The following is a 16824-nucleotide window of genomic DNA, read 5'->3' on the forward strand; positions in this document are numbered from 1 at the left end:
TTTTGTTTATTAATGATATATGTAGGGTGTCAAACCTCTTGAAATTGTGTTATTTGCAGATGACACTAACATTTTCTGTGATGGGGACAATTTGCAGCAGCTTTTGGAGGTGGTCACAGCAGAAATGAGTAAACTAAAAACATGGTTTGGTTTGAATAAATTATCATTAAATTTAAACAAAACCAAACTTATGCTGTTTGGAAAACGCAAAATAAATACACAAGTAAAAGTAATGATAAATAATGTTGAAATAGAAAGAGTGCATGAAAATAAATTTCTGGGTGTGATTCGTGATCACAAAATGTGCTGGAAACCCCATATAAAACATGTGAGAGCAAAAGTAGCACGGAGTATTGGAGTGATGAGGAAAGCAAGGCATGTTTTGAATGAGAGAGCACTGTATATTCTGTACAGCTCACTTGTGTTACCGTATTTAAATTACTGTGTGGAAGTGTGGGGCAACACCTACAAAACCACCTTACAATCACTAAGCACACTACAAAAAAGAGCTATTCGTATAGTAATACGTATAGTATAGTAGTACCGGGAATATAGTAATTCCCAGTAGGCGGCGCGGCTCTGGCCAGCAGCGGCCTCTGCAGCCTGTCCGCGTTTTTATTATTTTTATCTGTGTTTTTATGTATGTAGTGTTTGTTATTTTTATGTTGGGGTGTGTGTGTGGGGGGGGGGGGGGGGGGGGGGAGGGGGGGGGGAAACTTTTTGAATCTCTCCCTGCACTGGAGACCCGACCTTTTCTCGTCGGGTCTCAGTCGTCGTTGAGGCCGCAACGAGGAGCGGCCTCCAACAGGAAGAAGCCGGGGACTCAGGTGCCGACTCACCGTCACCGTCGCGGAGCTGGCCGAGTCCGGAGCGGTGGAGGAGCGCTGCTGCTGCTGATGCTGTGCTGCTGCTGCTGCTGCTGCTGCTGCTGAGAGTCGGAGGCTCTCTACAGGTCTGTGGACGACGGCGCCGGGAGCCCACGGCTCCCTGGGGGGAGACCGCTTTTCGGGGCTTCTGCAGCGGCGACTTCTCCCGCCCGAGTTGCGGGGTCGAAGAGCTCCTGGAGCGGGGCCTGACACCACTGCCCCGCGCGGCTGGAATGGCCGCGGACTCTGCGAGCGCACACCGGGGGCTCCAACATCAAGACCCGGTGTGCGACCTCGCACCACCCGGCGTGGCTTTAATGGCCGCGGGACAATCGCCATCGCCAGCCGGGGGCTATGACTTTGACTCTGACATCGGGGGGGGGGGGAGAGTGCAGTGGAGAGAGAAGTTTATTTGGCCTTCCATCACAGCTATGTGATGGATGTTTATGTTAAATGTAATTATGTTGTGTCTGAGGTCTATTTGTGTGTAATGTATGGCTGCAGAAACGGCATTTCGTTTGGACCTCCAGGGGTCCAAATGACAATTAAATTGACTCTTGACTCTTGACTCTTGACTCTTGACTAAACAATGTAGGATATCATGAACACACCAATATACTGTATTTAAAATTACACACCTTAAAGATTAAGGATTTGGTAGAATTTATGACTGCACAAATAATTTATAAAGCAAAAAATAAACTGCTACCTGTAAACATACAAAAAAACTGTTCAAAGACAGATAGGGGGGTTATAACTTTAGAGGGAAACTAAACTTGAAACAGCATTATGCTCGGACCAATTTAAAAAGTATGTCTGTTTCCATTTGTGGGGTGGTTTTGTGGAATGGTCTTGATGAAACGATTAAACAAAGTATGAATATAATGCAATTAAAAAAAATGTACAAAAGATATATCTTTGAAAAGTACAGTAATGAGGAAGGAGAATGTAAATCTCACAGATGTTAATGGTGCTTATTCTTTATGTTCTTTTCTTTTTTGTTCTTTTTTTCTTAATAGCTTGATTGGAGCAGTTTTATTTGAATTGTCTGTTTAGTTTATTTTATTGAATTTTGCTTTTGTTAATGGTGAAGAATGGGGGTAGGACTTGAAAAGCATAGGCTTCTTCCTATCCCTTTTCAAACGTCTAATGTGTATTATGTTGAAATTGGCTTTTGATTTTTTAATTTATGTATGTACATATATGTTATGTATATGTGTATGTGTGTATATGTGTATATGTATGTATGTATATATGTACATGTATATGTATGTATGTGTGTATGTATTTATGTATATATATATATATGTATATATATAATTTTCCTTTTATTTATTCATTTTCATCTTTTCTTTTCTTCTTTTTTTTTTTTTAATCGTTCGAAATAAAGATATCATTCAACTGCAGGGGCTTCGATAGCCCCGATGCGGGGTTTCTGATCGCCAACTGCGGGGGTTCTGATCGCCAACTGCGGGGGTTCTGATCGCCAACTGCGGGGGTTCTGATCGCCCCGATGCGGGGTTTCTGATCGCCCCGATGCGGGGGTTCTGATCGCCCCGATGCGGGGGTTCTGATCGCCAACTGCGAGGGTTCTGATCGCCAACTGCGGGGGCTTCGATCGGCCCGACTGCGGAAGTTTCGATTGCCACGACCACGGGAGAAAAGGAGGATAGGAAGTATAAGTTATTTGTCTTCCATCACAGTGGGGAATGTGAGGTGGCCAAAAAAACAAGATGGACGTGCTGCCTGCGCTGGTGGGGACTTGGAGGGAGCGCCAGGAGTGCCGTGATCTCGGGGTTTGCGGGGACATGGCTCCATGAGGACATCCCGGAGTCTAGTGCGAGTGTGGACGGCTTTCTGACTGTTCAGGCGGACAGGGACTGCAGAGAGACAGTGGTCGGTACAATTCTGTGTGTGTGGCCCGGACATTGAACTGATGGCTGTGGGTCTCCTCTTGTGCTGTGTGCCCTGGGGATTCTCACACGCCGCTGCCGTGGCTGTTTATGTTTAATCTTTATGTAATTTTGTATCTTGTCTGTTTTGTATGACGGTATGGCAAATCAAATCTCACTGTACCTCAGTACACGTGGCAATAAAGGACCATTGAATCATTATCCTGCCTTTCACCCCATAACCCCCGACACCCGTCCTAATCAAGAATCTATTAATTATTAATTAATCAACCAATTCATCAAGAATATAAATATATCCATTGTCTCCACAGCCACGTGTGGCAATGAATTAGTCAGATTAGAATCATAGATACAGTGTGGAAGCAGGCCCTTCGGCCCAACAACCAACAATGTCCCAGCTGCCCTAGTCCCTCCCACCTGCCTGCGTTTGGTCCATATCCCTCCAAACCTGTCCTATCCATGTACCTGTCCGACTGTTTCTAAACGATGGGACCGTCCAAGCATCAACTACCTTCTCTGGCAGCTTGTTCCATGCACCCACCACCCTTTGTGTGAAAAAGTTACCCCTCGGATTCCCATTCAATCTTTTCCCCTTCACCTTGAACCCATGTCCTCTGGTCCTCGATTCCTCTCCTCTGGGTGAAAGACCTACCCGATTTATTCAGATTCAGATTCAATTTTAATTGTCATTGTCAGTGTACAGTACAGAGACAACGAAATTCCTCTCATGATTTTGTAATTCCTCTCACGATTCATTCCGCGGGTGGCGGACAGTCTCCTTACCCAGGTCTTTCCTGCGTTTGAACTCGTTGATGTTGGTGTTGATGTGTACCACGGCCTGTAGGGCCTCTGCCAGGGGCTTGTGGTCAGCGTGGAGCGCCGGCGTGGACTTGAACAGCTCGCTCAGCAGCAGCGGGTACTTCATCACCCGCTGCACCGGCCTGATCAGCAGCGAGCCCATGTCCAGCAGGCTCGACTTCCCCCTGGAGAGACAAGCACGGGGAGTAGCACAGAGGCAACACGATGCAGGCAACACCTCCGCCAAACAAGGACCTTCTGCGAAACGACTGGGGAAAGGTCGGGAGAGTGGGCTGAGAGGTGGCTCATGGAATACAGCGGAACATAGTGTGTGGAGTCATGCATGGTGGTAGAAGGAATAAAGGCGTAGACTATTTTCTAAATGGGGAGAGGGTTCAGAAATCAGAGGTGCAAAGGGACTTGGTAGTGCTGATGCAGGATTCCAAAAAAGTTAATTTGCAAGTCGAATTGACAGTCCACATGTTCATAGGTTCATGTTAGTAAGTCACAGGAGCAGAATTGGGCCATTTGGCCCATCAAGTCTACACTCAATCACGACTGATCTATCTTTCTCTCTCAACCCTATCCTCCTGCCTTCTCCCCATAACCCCTGACACCCGCACTAATGAAGATTATGCTAACCTCCGCCTTGAAGGGGAGGGGGAGGAGGAACTGGAGGAGAGAAAGGGCCAGATCACATCAGGGCAGGGAAGAGATGACCCCGGTAAGGTCCACAATGGCCCACTGTTGGCTAGGGAAGGTGTGATAACAGGAGGGGCATGGATAGGCAACAATTAAGGAGTGGACCTTCTTCAGACTGATTGTGGGGGCGGGGAAGGGGAGCAGTGAAATCTGGAAAAGTGTGGTGAGGCTGAGACAAAGTCTGGCAAGTGATGGGTGGATACAGGCGAGGGGTGGTTTAGATTGGCAGATGGGTGGACCAAGGAACTGACAGGAAACCAGAAGAGAAACATGTGACTCGATCGAGACGACCGGGTGATTTGATTGATTGAAAGATACAGCATGGAAGTAGGCCCTTCGGCCCATCGAATCCACGCTGACCATCGATCACCCATTCACACGAGTTCTATATTATACCACCTTCTCATCCACTCCCTACACACAAAGATCAATTTACAGAGGGCCAATTAGCCGACAAACCCGCACGTCTTTGGAGTGAGGGAGGTAACGGAGCACCCGGGGAAAACCCACGCGGTCGGACAACATAAGGACGGCCATAAATTGGAGTTTGCTCAGAGAGAAATCAGTTCTTTATAAATTAAAATGCATACTTACTGCTCCTGATATATTTTCCTAAGGGAAAAAGAAATAGAGCAAATTTAAAACAGTCAAAATCAGTTGTAAATATTACATTGCAGAGTGCAGTGTAGGTAGATGTTTGAGGCATATGGGCCAAATGCAGGCAAATGGGACTGCTCTAGATGGGGTATATGTGTCAGCATACATAGAACAGTCTAGGAACAGGCCCTTCAGCCCACAATGTCCGTGCTGAACACAATGCCAAAATAATCTCATCTGCCTGCATGCATGCGATCCATATCCATCCATTGCCCGCATTTCCAAGTGCCTATCTAAAACACCACCACTGCCTCCACCACCACCCCTGGCAACATTCTCCAGGCACCCACCACCCTTTGTAAACTCTTGCCCCACACAATAACAACTGAACCATCCTACCACCAACTAGAGAGCAGTCCTGACCTCCCATCTACCTCATTGGAGTCCCTTGGACTATCTTTAATCAGTCTTTATGGGACTTTATCTTGCACTAAATGTTATTCCCTTTATCCTGTATCTCTACACTGTGGACAGCTTGATTGTAATCATGTATTGTCTTTCTGCTGACTGGATAACATGCAACAAAAAAGATTTCCACTGTACATGTGACAATAATAAACTGCACTAAAGCAGATAGAGGTCTTTAAAATGATGAGAGGGATAGACAGAGTTGATGTGGATCAGCTTTTCCCTTTGAGAATAGGGAAGATTCAAAACAAGAGGACATGACTTCAGAATTAAGGGACAGAAGTTTAGGGGTAACATGAGGGGGAACTTCTTTACTCAGAGAGTGGTAGCTGTGTGGAATGAGCTTCCAGTGGAAGTGGTGGAGGCAGGTTCGTTGGTATCATTTAAAAATAAATTGGATAGGCATATAGATGAGAAGGGAATGGAGGGTTATGGTATGAGTGCAGGCAGGTGGGACTAAGGGAAAATAATTGTTCGGCACGGACTTGTAGGGCCGAGATGGCCTGTTTCCGTGCTGTAATTGTTATATGGTTATATGGTTATTATATGGAACGAAAGTTAAACTAAAGTGAACTAAAGTGAACTAAAGCTGAACCAAAGTAAATTAAAACATCAATGTCAAGCACAGGCATGGGCCAATGTTGGGAGATGTCTCTTGAGTTGGTGGCCAGTAGATCTCCTGGCTTCACTCCCACTAGGTGGATACAGTGCAAGTCAGCACCTCTGGGAAAACAGCACCCCTGCAGTAATGTACAGGAGAGGCAGTACTGTAATCTGCACTGGGACTTAGTTTATTTCAGTTCAGTTCAGAGATACAGCACGGAAACAGAGCCTTCAGCCCACCGAGTCTGTGCCCACCAGCGATCCCCGTACACTAATGCTATCCTAAACACACAAAGGACAATTTACAATTGTACCATAGCCAATTAACCTACAAACCTGTACATCTTTGGAGTGTTGGAGGAAACCAGAGCACCCAGAGAAAACCAACGCGGTCACAGGGAGAACGTAGAAACTCCGTACAGCCAGCACCCGTGGTCAGGGTGGAACCCGGGTCTCTGGCGCTGTGAGGCAGCAACTCTACCGCTGCGCCACCATGCCACCTGTAGACTGGTATCAGACGCATAGCTGAGAAGGATGCTGACTTAGACACGGACAACACATTCCAAAGATTTCCAGGTTTGTAGATTAATTGGCTTGGTGTATGTTTAAATTGTCCCTAGTGTGCGTGTCGGGTAGTGTTAGTGTGCGGGGATCGCTGGTCGGTGCGGACTCGGTGGGCCAAAGGACCTTTTTCTGCACTGTATCTCTGAACTAAACTATAAACGAACAGGTCACTTACTTCAAAACATCAACCTGGGTCCTTATATGCTGCTGGATTTCTTCATCTTTGTCATACATTTCCAGCAAACTGTTGGTGTCATCATGGTGGTAACAATAGATTTTATAAACTTCCTCCAAGGGAGTTTTAATCTGCAAAAATATTTCCCCTGTAAAAAGAAAGTAACATTAGGCATTGGTTACAAGAGTCAGGAAGTCATCATGCAGCTTTATAGGACACTTTTACACACAGAGGGTGGTGAGTCTGTGGAATTCCCTGCCTCAGAGGGTGGTGGAGGCAGGTTCTCTGGATACTTTCAAGAGAGAGCTAGATAGTGCTCTTGAAGATAGATCAAGATAAGTCAGGGGATATGGGGAGAAGGCAAGAACGGGGTGCTGAGTGTGGATGACCAACCATGATCACATTGAATGGCGGTGCTGGCTCGAAGGGCCGAATGGCCTACTGCACCTATTGTCTATTGACCATGGCTAGGCCGCATTTGGAGTATTGAGTGCAGTTCTGGTCGCCCGAATTACAGAAAGGATGTGAGGGCTTTGGAGAGGGTGCAGAGGAGGTTTACCAGAATTATGCCTGGATTAGAGGGAATTAGCTCCAGGGGAAGTTGGACCGACTTGGACTGTTTTTAGTTCAGAGATACAGCATGGAAACAGGCCCTTCGGCCCACTGAGTCCACGCCGACCATCGATCACTCATTCACACTAGTTCCCTTGTTATCCCACTGCCTACACACGAGGGCCAATTAACCTCCAAACCCGCACGTCTTCGGGATGTGGGAGGAAACTGGAGCACCCGGAGGAAACCCACACAGTCACAGGGAGAACGTGCAAACTCCACACTCCAGCACCCGAGGTCAGGATCGAACATGGGTCTCTGGCACAGTGAGGCCAGCAGCTCTACCAGCTGCGCCACCGTGCCACCTTAGAACACAGTACTTTGAGAGAAGACATTATATAAGGACATAAACTCATGAGAGGCAGAGATAGGGTAGACAGAACCTTTCCCCCAGGATAGAAATATCAACCACCAGATATAACTGTAAGGTGAGAGGGGCAATGTTTAAAGGAGATGTGCGGGGCAAGTGTTTTTTACACAGAGGGTGGTGGGTGCCTGGAACGTGTTGCCGGGGCAGGTGGTGGAGGCAGATACGATAGTGGTGCTTAAAACACTTTTAGATATACCTGTACAGGGAATGCAGGGATGTGGATCACGTGCCAACAGAGGTGAGTTGGGCGGCATCATGTACGGCACAGATATTGTGCGCAGAAGGGCCTGTTCCTGTGCTGTACTGTTCTGTGTTCTGCATTCTATATTCTAAGTTAAGCTGATATCCTCTGCCTGCCTGTAAGCCGTCATGTGGCCAGTGTGAGGAAGGGTCTCGACCTGAATCGTCACCTTTTCCTTCCCTCCAGAGATGATGTCTAACCCGCTGAGTTACTCCAACCTTTTGTGTCTATTTTAGGATTAAGCCAGCATCTGCAGTTCCTTCCTACACATAATCATTCACATTTTGCCTATACAGAGGGTAGTGAGGGCCTGGAACGCATTACCAGGGGTGGTGGTGGCTGCAGATACGATAGTGGTGTTTGGGAGAATGTTTGATAGGCACTTGGACATGCAGGGAATGGAGGGATATATATCACATGCAGGCAGAGGAGAGTTGGTCTTGACATCATGCTTAACCACCAGGTGGCGCCGTACGATGGCAGCCTCGCTAACAGTCTGTTTCGCCCTTTTCTTCTTTTGTTGTTTTTCGCCTGTTGTTAAATGTATATTTTAGTGTATCTTTAGTTTTGTATTAGGTGGGGGAGGGGAGGTGGGGAAACTTTTTTAAATCTCTTTCCTCGACGGAGATGGACTTTTTCCGTATCGTACCTCCGTCCGCACTACGGCCTAACATCGAGGAGCTGACGGTCCCTTTGCTGGGGATCGATGTCGGGAGCTCCTACCACGGGAGCCGCGGACTTAACATCGTGGAACTCGCGGTCCCTAGTTAGGGACCGGCCTCGGGTGTTCCATCCACAGGAACTTCGACCACCCCGATCGCGGGAGCTTCGATCGTCGGCTGTGGAAGTTTTGATTGCCTCGACTACGGAAGTTTTGATCGCCCCGACCGTGGGAGAATAAGGAGGGAAGAAGCTAATACGTTATTGCCTTCCATCACAGTGCGCTGTGGTGGATGTCCATGTACATTTGTATGTAGTTGTGTGTCCTGCTGCTTTTTTGTTATGACTGCATGGCAAATCAAATTCATAGAAACATAAAAAATAGGTGCAGTAGGAGGCCATTCGGCCCTTCGAGCCAGCACCGCCATTCATTGTGATCATGGCTGATCGTCCCCAATCAATAACCATATCCCTTGATTCCACTAGTCCCTAGAGCTCTATCTAACTGCTTGTATCTATCTTCTATCTTGTACGTTCTATCTAAATTCCTTGTATGTTCTTACATACTCAGCTAGTAAATTCTTTCTATCTCTGTATGTTTGGCCTGGACATTGTGGGCCGAAGGGCCTGTTCCTACGCTGTACTGTTCTGTGTCTTGTGTTGTTAATCAAGTGTGCAAGCACTTATCCATTACCGATCATCTGTGTCTCTGGGCCCTCCTCAGTGACTGCATCTTCCAGCATGGATGACAACGTTGAAGATATCTGATGGACTGATTCGATGTTACTGAACAAGCCATCCACATCCAGACTCTCTATCTGCAAAGAGAGAGGGAGAGATCAGCATTAATTGACATAGATTCTTCACATCATAGCTGAGGCAGGTACAATAACAACATTTAATAGACATTTAAACAGGTAATTAAGGTTAGCGAACCAAGCCCGTGCCATTTACACTAGTTCTATCCTACACCCCGAGGATAACTTACAATTTTACCGAAGCCAATTAACCTACAAACCTGCACGTCTTTGGAGTGTGGGAGGAAACCGGAGCACCCGGAGAAAACCCACGTGGTCACGGGGAGAACGTACAAACTCCGTACGAACAGCACCCGTGGTCAGGATGGAACCCGGGACTCTGGTGCAGTGAGGCAGCAACTCTACCCGCTGCTGTTCCTCATGCCTCCGTTTACCTGTTTCTCCCGTAGAGGCTGCACCACCTGGGTGATGCAGAGTTCCAGGTCCTTGCAGTGATCTTTCTCCGTCTGCACGAGTTCTTCAATGACCTTCCTCCTCCGTCGCATCAAGTGTTCCCTCTGCTCCTTCGGGTCGAGCGGTGGGGTTGCAGATGCCTCAGGAATTGCGTGGGGAGTCAACTTGTCTGCAGGGGGTGTGAGCGAAGGGGATAGAGGAGAGAAAGGGAGAAATGTCAGAAAGTGGAGAACAATCAAGAGGTCACTCTGAAGAACAGAAGACCATACATTCCTCCTTCCTCTGCCCGCCAGGCAGTTAGGCAAGGTTATACATAGACACAGAATGCTGGAGTAACTCAGCGGGTGAGGCAGCATCTCTGGAGAACATGGACACAGAATGCTGGAGTAACACAGCGGGTCAGGTAGCATCTCTGGAGAACATGGACACAGAATGCTGGAGTAACACAGCGGGTCAGGCAGCATCTCTGGAGAACATGGACATAGAATGCTGGAGTGACTCAGCGGGTCAGGCAGCATCTGTGGAGAAGGGTCCCAACACTGAAACATCACCCATCCTTTTTCTCCAAGGATGCTGCCGACCCGCTGAGTTACTCCAGCACTCTGTGTTCATCTTTCGTATAAACCAACATCTGCAGTTCCTTGTTTCTACAATTAAGTTGCTCAGTTAGGGCTGCACGATGCTGGTTGAGCCACTGCCTCACAGCGCCAGAGACCTGGGTTCAATCGGTACTTCAGCGTCTGTCAAGAGTTAAAGAATGTGCAATTGCCAAATGTACTGAAAATTATCTTTTGCAGCAAAGTCTTGTGTTTTGCACAATCTTCTTTACCGCATGAAAACAGGCCCTTCGGCCCAACTTGCCCACAACGACCAACATGTCCCATCTATACTAGTCCCACCTGCCCACTTCTGGCCCATATCCCTCTAAACATATCCTATCCATGTACATGTCTAAATGTTTCTCAACCATTATGTGAATAAGTAACCCCTCAGGTTAGAGTTGCCAACTGTCCCTTTTATTATCTGGGACATGCCGTATATTGGGCTAAATTGGTTTGTCCCGTACGGGACCGCCCTTGTCCCATATTTGACTGCTGCTACTCGGGTCGAGGGGACTGTCGGGTCGGAGCGCCGCGCCCGGCCCCGCCTCACCCGTCCCGACGTAGTGCAGCCCATGGAGTGCAGCAGCAGCAACTCCTCGCCCAATGCCCCGTCGGTTGGCAACCCAGCCAGCTGTCCGATCTTGGGACCTTCGCTTACTGCCGACACCACCACCCCTCCTTCTCATGGCCGATCATCAGTTCATGAGTTGGATGGGGCGCCGGACTTTGCACGCGACGTCGCGCGGCCCGGGCCAAAACTCCTCAGCTGGCCCGCCGGCTGGGCTTTGTGTGCAGTCCAGCACCCGGGCCAACTCATCATTCACCCAGCCATGGCCGAGAATTGCTGTCGGGAATCTGTCCCGTATTTTGACCTATTGTCCCTTATTTGGGAGTGAGAAAGTTGGCAACCCTACCTCAGGTTCCTATTGAATCTTTCCCCCTTCACCTTAAACCTGTATCCTCTAATTCTCAAAACCTATGTCCTCTGGTTCTGGATTGCGAGGGATTTTGTGGGGACAATCCTTTAGTTACTGCCTCTCCAATTATTTTTGCCTTATTCACTCAGCGCATTATTACACTCTATAATACTGTGCTGCAAACAGCAGTCTCTCTAGATTGCGATTCCTCAACACTCAGACTGCACTGTGAGGTTATCCTACCTTCAATGTGTCTCTGGGAAAGAGGGAACATATACAAGACAACAGGGTTACCCGGTGAAGAAGGGTCTCGACCCAAAACGTCTCCCATTCCTTCTCTCCAGAGTCTGTCCTGCTGAGTTACTCCAGCATTTGGTGTCTATCTGTGGTTTAAACCAGCATCTGCAGTTCCTTCCTAAACAGGGTTAACCGTTGTATTTCTTCCCAACAGTGAACTACACTTAAATATTTGTCAGACCGTGACAATGGTCACAGTCTTCACTAGATTAATATACAGCAAACACGTCATTACACTAGAGAGGGTGCAGAAGAGTTCACCTGTCTGACGAAGTGTCCTGACCCAAAATGTCACTTATCGATGCATAGTTTAGTTTAGTTTAGAGATACAGCGTGAAACAGACCCTTCGGCCCACCGAGCCCGCTCCAAACAGCGATCCCTGCACATTAACACCATCCTACACACCACATCAGGGACAATTTACATTTGTACCGAGCCAATTAACCTACAAACCTGCACGTCTTTGGAGTGTGGGAGGAAACCGAAGATCTCGGAGCAAACCCACGCAGGTCGCGGGGAGAGCGTACAAACTCCGTACAGACAGCACCCGTAGTCGGGATTGAACCCCGGGTCTCTGGCGCTGTACCGCTACGCCACCGTGCTGCCCTCACGTTCTCCAGGGATGCCGCCTGAACCATAGTCATAGAGCACGGAAACAAGCCCTTCGGCCCATCTTGCCCATGCTGACCAATATGCTCCATCTACACTAGTCCCACCTGCCTGGGTTTGGATCATATCCTTCTGAACCTATCCTATCCATGTACTTATCCAGATGTCTCTTAAACATTGTGATAGTACCTGCCGCAACTACCTCCTCTGGCAGCTCGTTCCATACACCCTGCATCCTCTGTGTAAAAATAGTTGCCCCTCAGGTGCCTGTTAAATCTTCCCCATTTCACATTAAACTTATGTCCTCTGGTTCTTGATTTCCCCTCTCCTGTATAAAATACTCTATGCATTAATCCTGTCTATTCCTTTATAAGATCTCCCCTCATCCTCCTGCACTCTGAGGAATAGAGTCCAAGCCTGCCCAACCTCTCCCGATATCTCAGGCTCCTGATTTTCTGGCAACATCTTGTAAATCTTATCTTCACTCTTTCTAGTTCAACGATAGGGGCACAGCGGTAGAGTTGCTGCCTCACAGCACCGGGGAAGCCGGGTTCCATACTGACTACGGGTGCTGTCCATACGGAGTTTGCATGTTTTCCCGGCTTTCTCCGGGGGCTCCGGTTTCCTCCCACGCTCCAAAGACGTGCAGATTTGTAGGTCAATTAGGTGGGTACAAGTGTAAATTGTCCCTAGTGTGTAGGATAGTGCTCGTGTACAGGGGCGAGATCACTGGTCGGCGTGGACTCAGTGGGCCAAAGGGCCTGTTTCCGCGCTGTATCTCTAAACTAATTAAAACATCTTTCCTATAAGTATCTGCTGAGTTGCTGCAGCACTTCTATCTCACAGTCAAATACATTTTTCAAAGGAGCAGCTTTCTCTTCATGAGTTGCCACGTTTAAAGAGTTAGTGTGTTTACGTCTGTAGGACATGCTGTTCCTGGACTCCCTTTAAACCCTCTAATTGACGTTACCTAGAAATAGCAAGGATTCTATTGAGCATCATTTGCATTGACTGCTAACAGGCATTTTCCAAGAAAGAATTACACCTTCGGGCATCTTGTTGGCGCTCGTTAAACACAGTCCATGTTCGAGATAAATGCGGAGATAGCAAATAATCATCGACAACGCACAACCTCACACCGAGCTCAACAACACTCCCTTCCCTTCAGTTTACAGTTTAGTTTATTGTCACGTGTACCGAGGTACAGTGAAAAACTTTCGTTGCATGCTAACCAGTCACCGGAAAGATAATACATGATTACAATCGAGCCATTTACAGTGTACAGATACATAATAAGGGAATACCGTTTCGCGCAAGGTAAAGCCAGCAAAGTACGATCAAGGATAGTCCGAGGATCTCCAATGAGGTAGATAGTAGGTCAGGGCTACTCCTTTGTTGGTGATAGGATGGTTCAGTTACCTGATAACAGCTGGGAAGAAACTGTCCATGAATCTAGAGGTGTGCGTTTTCACACTTCTGTACCTCTTGCCTGATGGGAGAGGGGAGAAGAGGGAGTGGCCAGGGTGTGACTGGTCCTTGATGATGCTGCTGGCCTTGCCGAGGCAGCGTGAGGTACTCGTGTCCCTTCTCCATGTGGACGGATGGGATTAAACAAGCACAGTGGCGCAGCGGGTAGAGCTGCTGCCGCATCAGCTGCGAGGTGCTCTCGGGGCTGCTGTACTTGGTGCATGTGGCCCGTCGCCCCTCCTACGCCACAGGGAACACCCGGGCCGTCTTCCGCTTCATCTGGAGATCGAGGATGGACTGGGTGCGAACGGGCCACAATGCACAACAGTAGGCATCGGGGGTAAAAGCGTGCCCAGTGTCGCCCTCCCCCTGATGGCCACCTTCGTGTGTGGCTCCATCGGGCGGAGCCTGATCTCGGGTGCTGACTGTGTGGAGTATGCACGTTCTCCCTGTGACTGTGTGGGTTTCCTCTAGTTTCCTCCTGTGTCCCATAGATTCTTCAATGAATGACCATTGTGTGTCAGTGTCATGCACATCACTGGATGTTTTCAAGAGAGAATTGGATTTAGCTCTTGGGGCTAATGGAATCAAGGGATATGGGAAAAAGCAAGAACGGGGTACTGATTTGGATGATCAGCCATTATCGTGTTGAATGGCGTGCTGCCTCGAATGGCCTACTCCGGCACCTATTTTCTATGTTTCTATGTTATCAGACAAATCTCTCACAGTCACACAGCACGGGAACAGGCCCTTCAGCCCAACTTGGCCATGTTGACCAAGATGCCATCTAAGTTAGTCCCATTGGCCTGTGCTAGTCTCAAATTCTTCTGAATCTTTCCGATCCATTTACCTGTCCAAGTATAGACAATAGACAATAGATGCAGGAGTAGGCCATTCGGCCCTTCGAGCCAGCACCGCCATTCAATGTGATCATGGCTGATCATCCACAATCAATACCCCGTTCCTGCCTTCTCCCCATATCCCTTAACTCCACTATCCCTAAGAGTTCTAACTGTCCCTTGAAAGCATCCAAAGAACCAGCCTCCACTGCTCTCTGAGGCAGAGAATTCCACACACTCACAACTCTCTGTGTGAAAAGGTTTTTCCTCATCTCCGTTCTAAATGTCTTGCCATTTATTCTTAAACTATGGCCCTTGGTTCTGGATCGGAAACATGGGGAACATGTTTCCTGCCTCTAGTGTGTCCTAACCCTTAATAATTTTATATATTTCAATATCTGCTCTATGTTGTCATTTAATGTTATTGTTAGTCTCAAAGCAATGTAAAATGTGTGCAGGAAAGAACTGGAGTTGCTGGTTTAAACCGAAGATAGACACAAAGTACTGGAATAACTCAGCGGGTTAGGCAGCGTCTCTGGAGAAAAAGGACGGGTGAAGCTTCAGTCTGACAAATGGTCCAAACTCCAAAAAGTCACCTCTCCTTTTTCTCCAGTGATGCTGCCTGACTGGCTGAGTTACTCCTACACTCTACGTCAATCATCTGTAATGGAAAATGAATCGTGTCTCTTCGTCCTTGGAAATGAAAACAAAAACAATCTCATCAAATGCAAACCATTGAAAGTCATTAATTCAGGGCAAACCAGATTAATGTGACACGTCATTGTGTACAACCCTGGCTGGATCCTACGCTGAGACCAAAGCCTTATTCAAATCAACGAGACTTTCTTCTCAAGAAACCACAAAACACAGAGGTTGATTGATAAAGGTATTTACAATGACGAAGGTTAATGTACATAAATGACATCTGACAAGTTGGGCTGAAGTCACACTGCATAACTCTATGATACCAGTGGTTTAAGTCTATTATTGTCACCTGTACCGGGGTACAATGAAAAGATCTTTAGTGTAGAGTCATAATTCATTCATGAATACAGCATGGAAGCTGGCCCTTCAGCCCAACTTTCCCATGCCGACCAACCTGTTGTCTAGTCCCATCTGCCCACATTTGGCCCATATCCCTCTAAATCTTTCCTATCCATGTACCTGTCCAAATGTCTCTTAAACATTGTGACAATCACTGCCTCGACTGTTTTAGTTTAGAGGTGCAGCATGGAAACAGGCCCTTCTGTCCACGCCGACCTAGTTCTATGTTATCCCACTTTCTCATCCACTCCCTACACACTATGTGGCAATTTATCAGATGGTCAATTAAACTCCAAACCCGCACGTCTTTGGGATGTGGGAGGAAATGGGAGCATCCGGAGAAAACCCACACGGTCACAGGCAGACTGCACAAACTACACACAGACAGCACCCTCCCTCTCTAGTGTTATAAGGCAGCAACTCTACCTCTGTGGCATTTTATCCAATCAAATCAGATAATATTGTACATAAATACAATCAAGCCAAACTCCAGATCAACAAAGGGGAAGATACAGAGTGCAGAATATGGTTCTCAGCATTGTAGCGCATCAGCTCCAGAGACAAAGTCCAATGTCCACAATGGGGTAGAGGTGAATCGGACAGTGCCCTAGCTTATGGAAGGACCGTTCACAAGCCTGATAACAGAGGGGAAGAAGCTGTTCCTGAGTCTGGTGGTGCGCGTTTTCAAGCTTCTGTACCACCTGCCGGACGGGAGCGGGGAGAAGAAGGAATGAACAGGGTGTGAGTGGCCTTCAGAATCAAAAAACATGACAAAGAAATCCCTGGTTTATGAAGAAGGCAGTGGTGAGATTGTGGAATAATTTATCGCGTGTCTATTCAGATCTCTGTTGACTGTGACTAAGCTTTTCATGGAAGAACAAATATTTGGTGGGGAAGTAGTAGATCAACTACAAATGTTGTTTGAGGCATATTGTTATCACTGGAGATAAAACACCGTGCTCACAGAAAGCCTGTGGACATTGTCGGTTTCCTGTAACCATAGCTATGTACATGGGCGAACAACTTGTCCACTGACCTTTGAACCCAGTTCTTCCGTCAAGAGATCGCAGGCTTGATCAGATCCATGGGCGGATATCCCGGTGGGGGGGGGCAGAAACAGAGACTGGGGACACACAATCCCACCCGCTCCATGTTTTGAGGTGGGGAAAATCCCCCCCCATGTTTTGTAATCCCGATTTTGAAATTTGGTGGCAAAAATCTATTAAAAATCTCCGCTTTCCACGAGACAGTGGGGGTGGGACTGATGA

The 16824-nt window shown here is 47.6% G+C and overlaps 1 protein-coding gene across 1 annotated transcript in view; it reads right to left on the reverse strand.

The window, feature by feature from the left end:
* The window catches only part of arhgef38 (Rho guanine nucleotide exchange factor (GEF) 38), a 92632-nt gene that overhangs the window by 34029 nt on the left and 41779 nt on the right, over window positions 1–16824 (reverse strand). The window contains exons 2-6 of the mRNA XM_055644087.1: window positions 9762–9949; window positions 9264–9387; window positions 6687–6834; window positions 4874–4891; window positions 3563–3762 (exon numbers count right to left, since the gene is read on the reverse strand). Of these exons, the coding sequence (XP_055500062.1) occupies window positions 3563–3762; window positions 4874–4891; window positions 6687–6834; window positions 9264–9387; window positions 9762–9949 (678 nt within the window). The remainder of the gene's footprint in view (window positions 1–3562; window positions 3763–4873; window positions 4892–6686; window positions 6835–9263; window positions 9388–9761; window positions 9950–16824) is intronic.

This window comes from Leucoraja erinacea, chromosome 1 (assembly GCF_028641065.1).
Source record: "Leucoraja erinacea ecotype New England chromosome 1, Leri_hhj_1, whole genome shotgun sequence".
Taxonomy (NCBI): Eukaryota; Metazoa; Chordata; class Chondrichthyes; order Rajiformes; family Rajidae; genus Leucoraja; species Leucoraja erinaceus.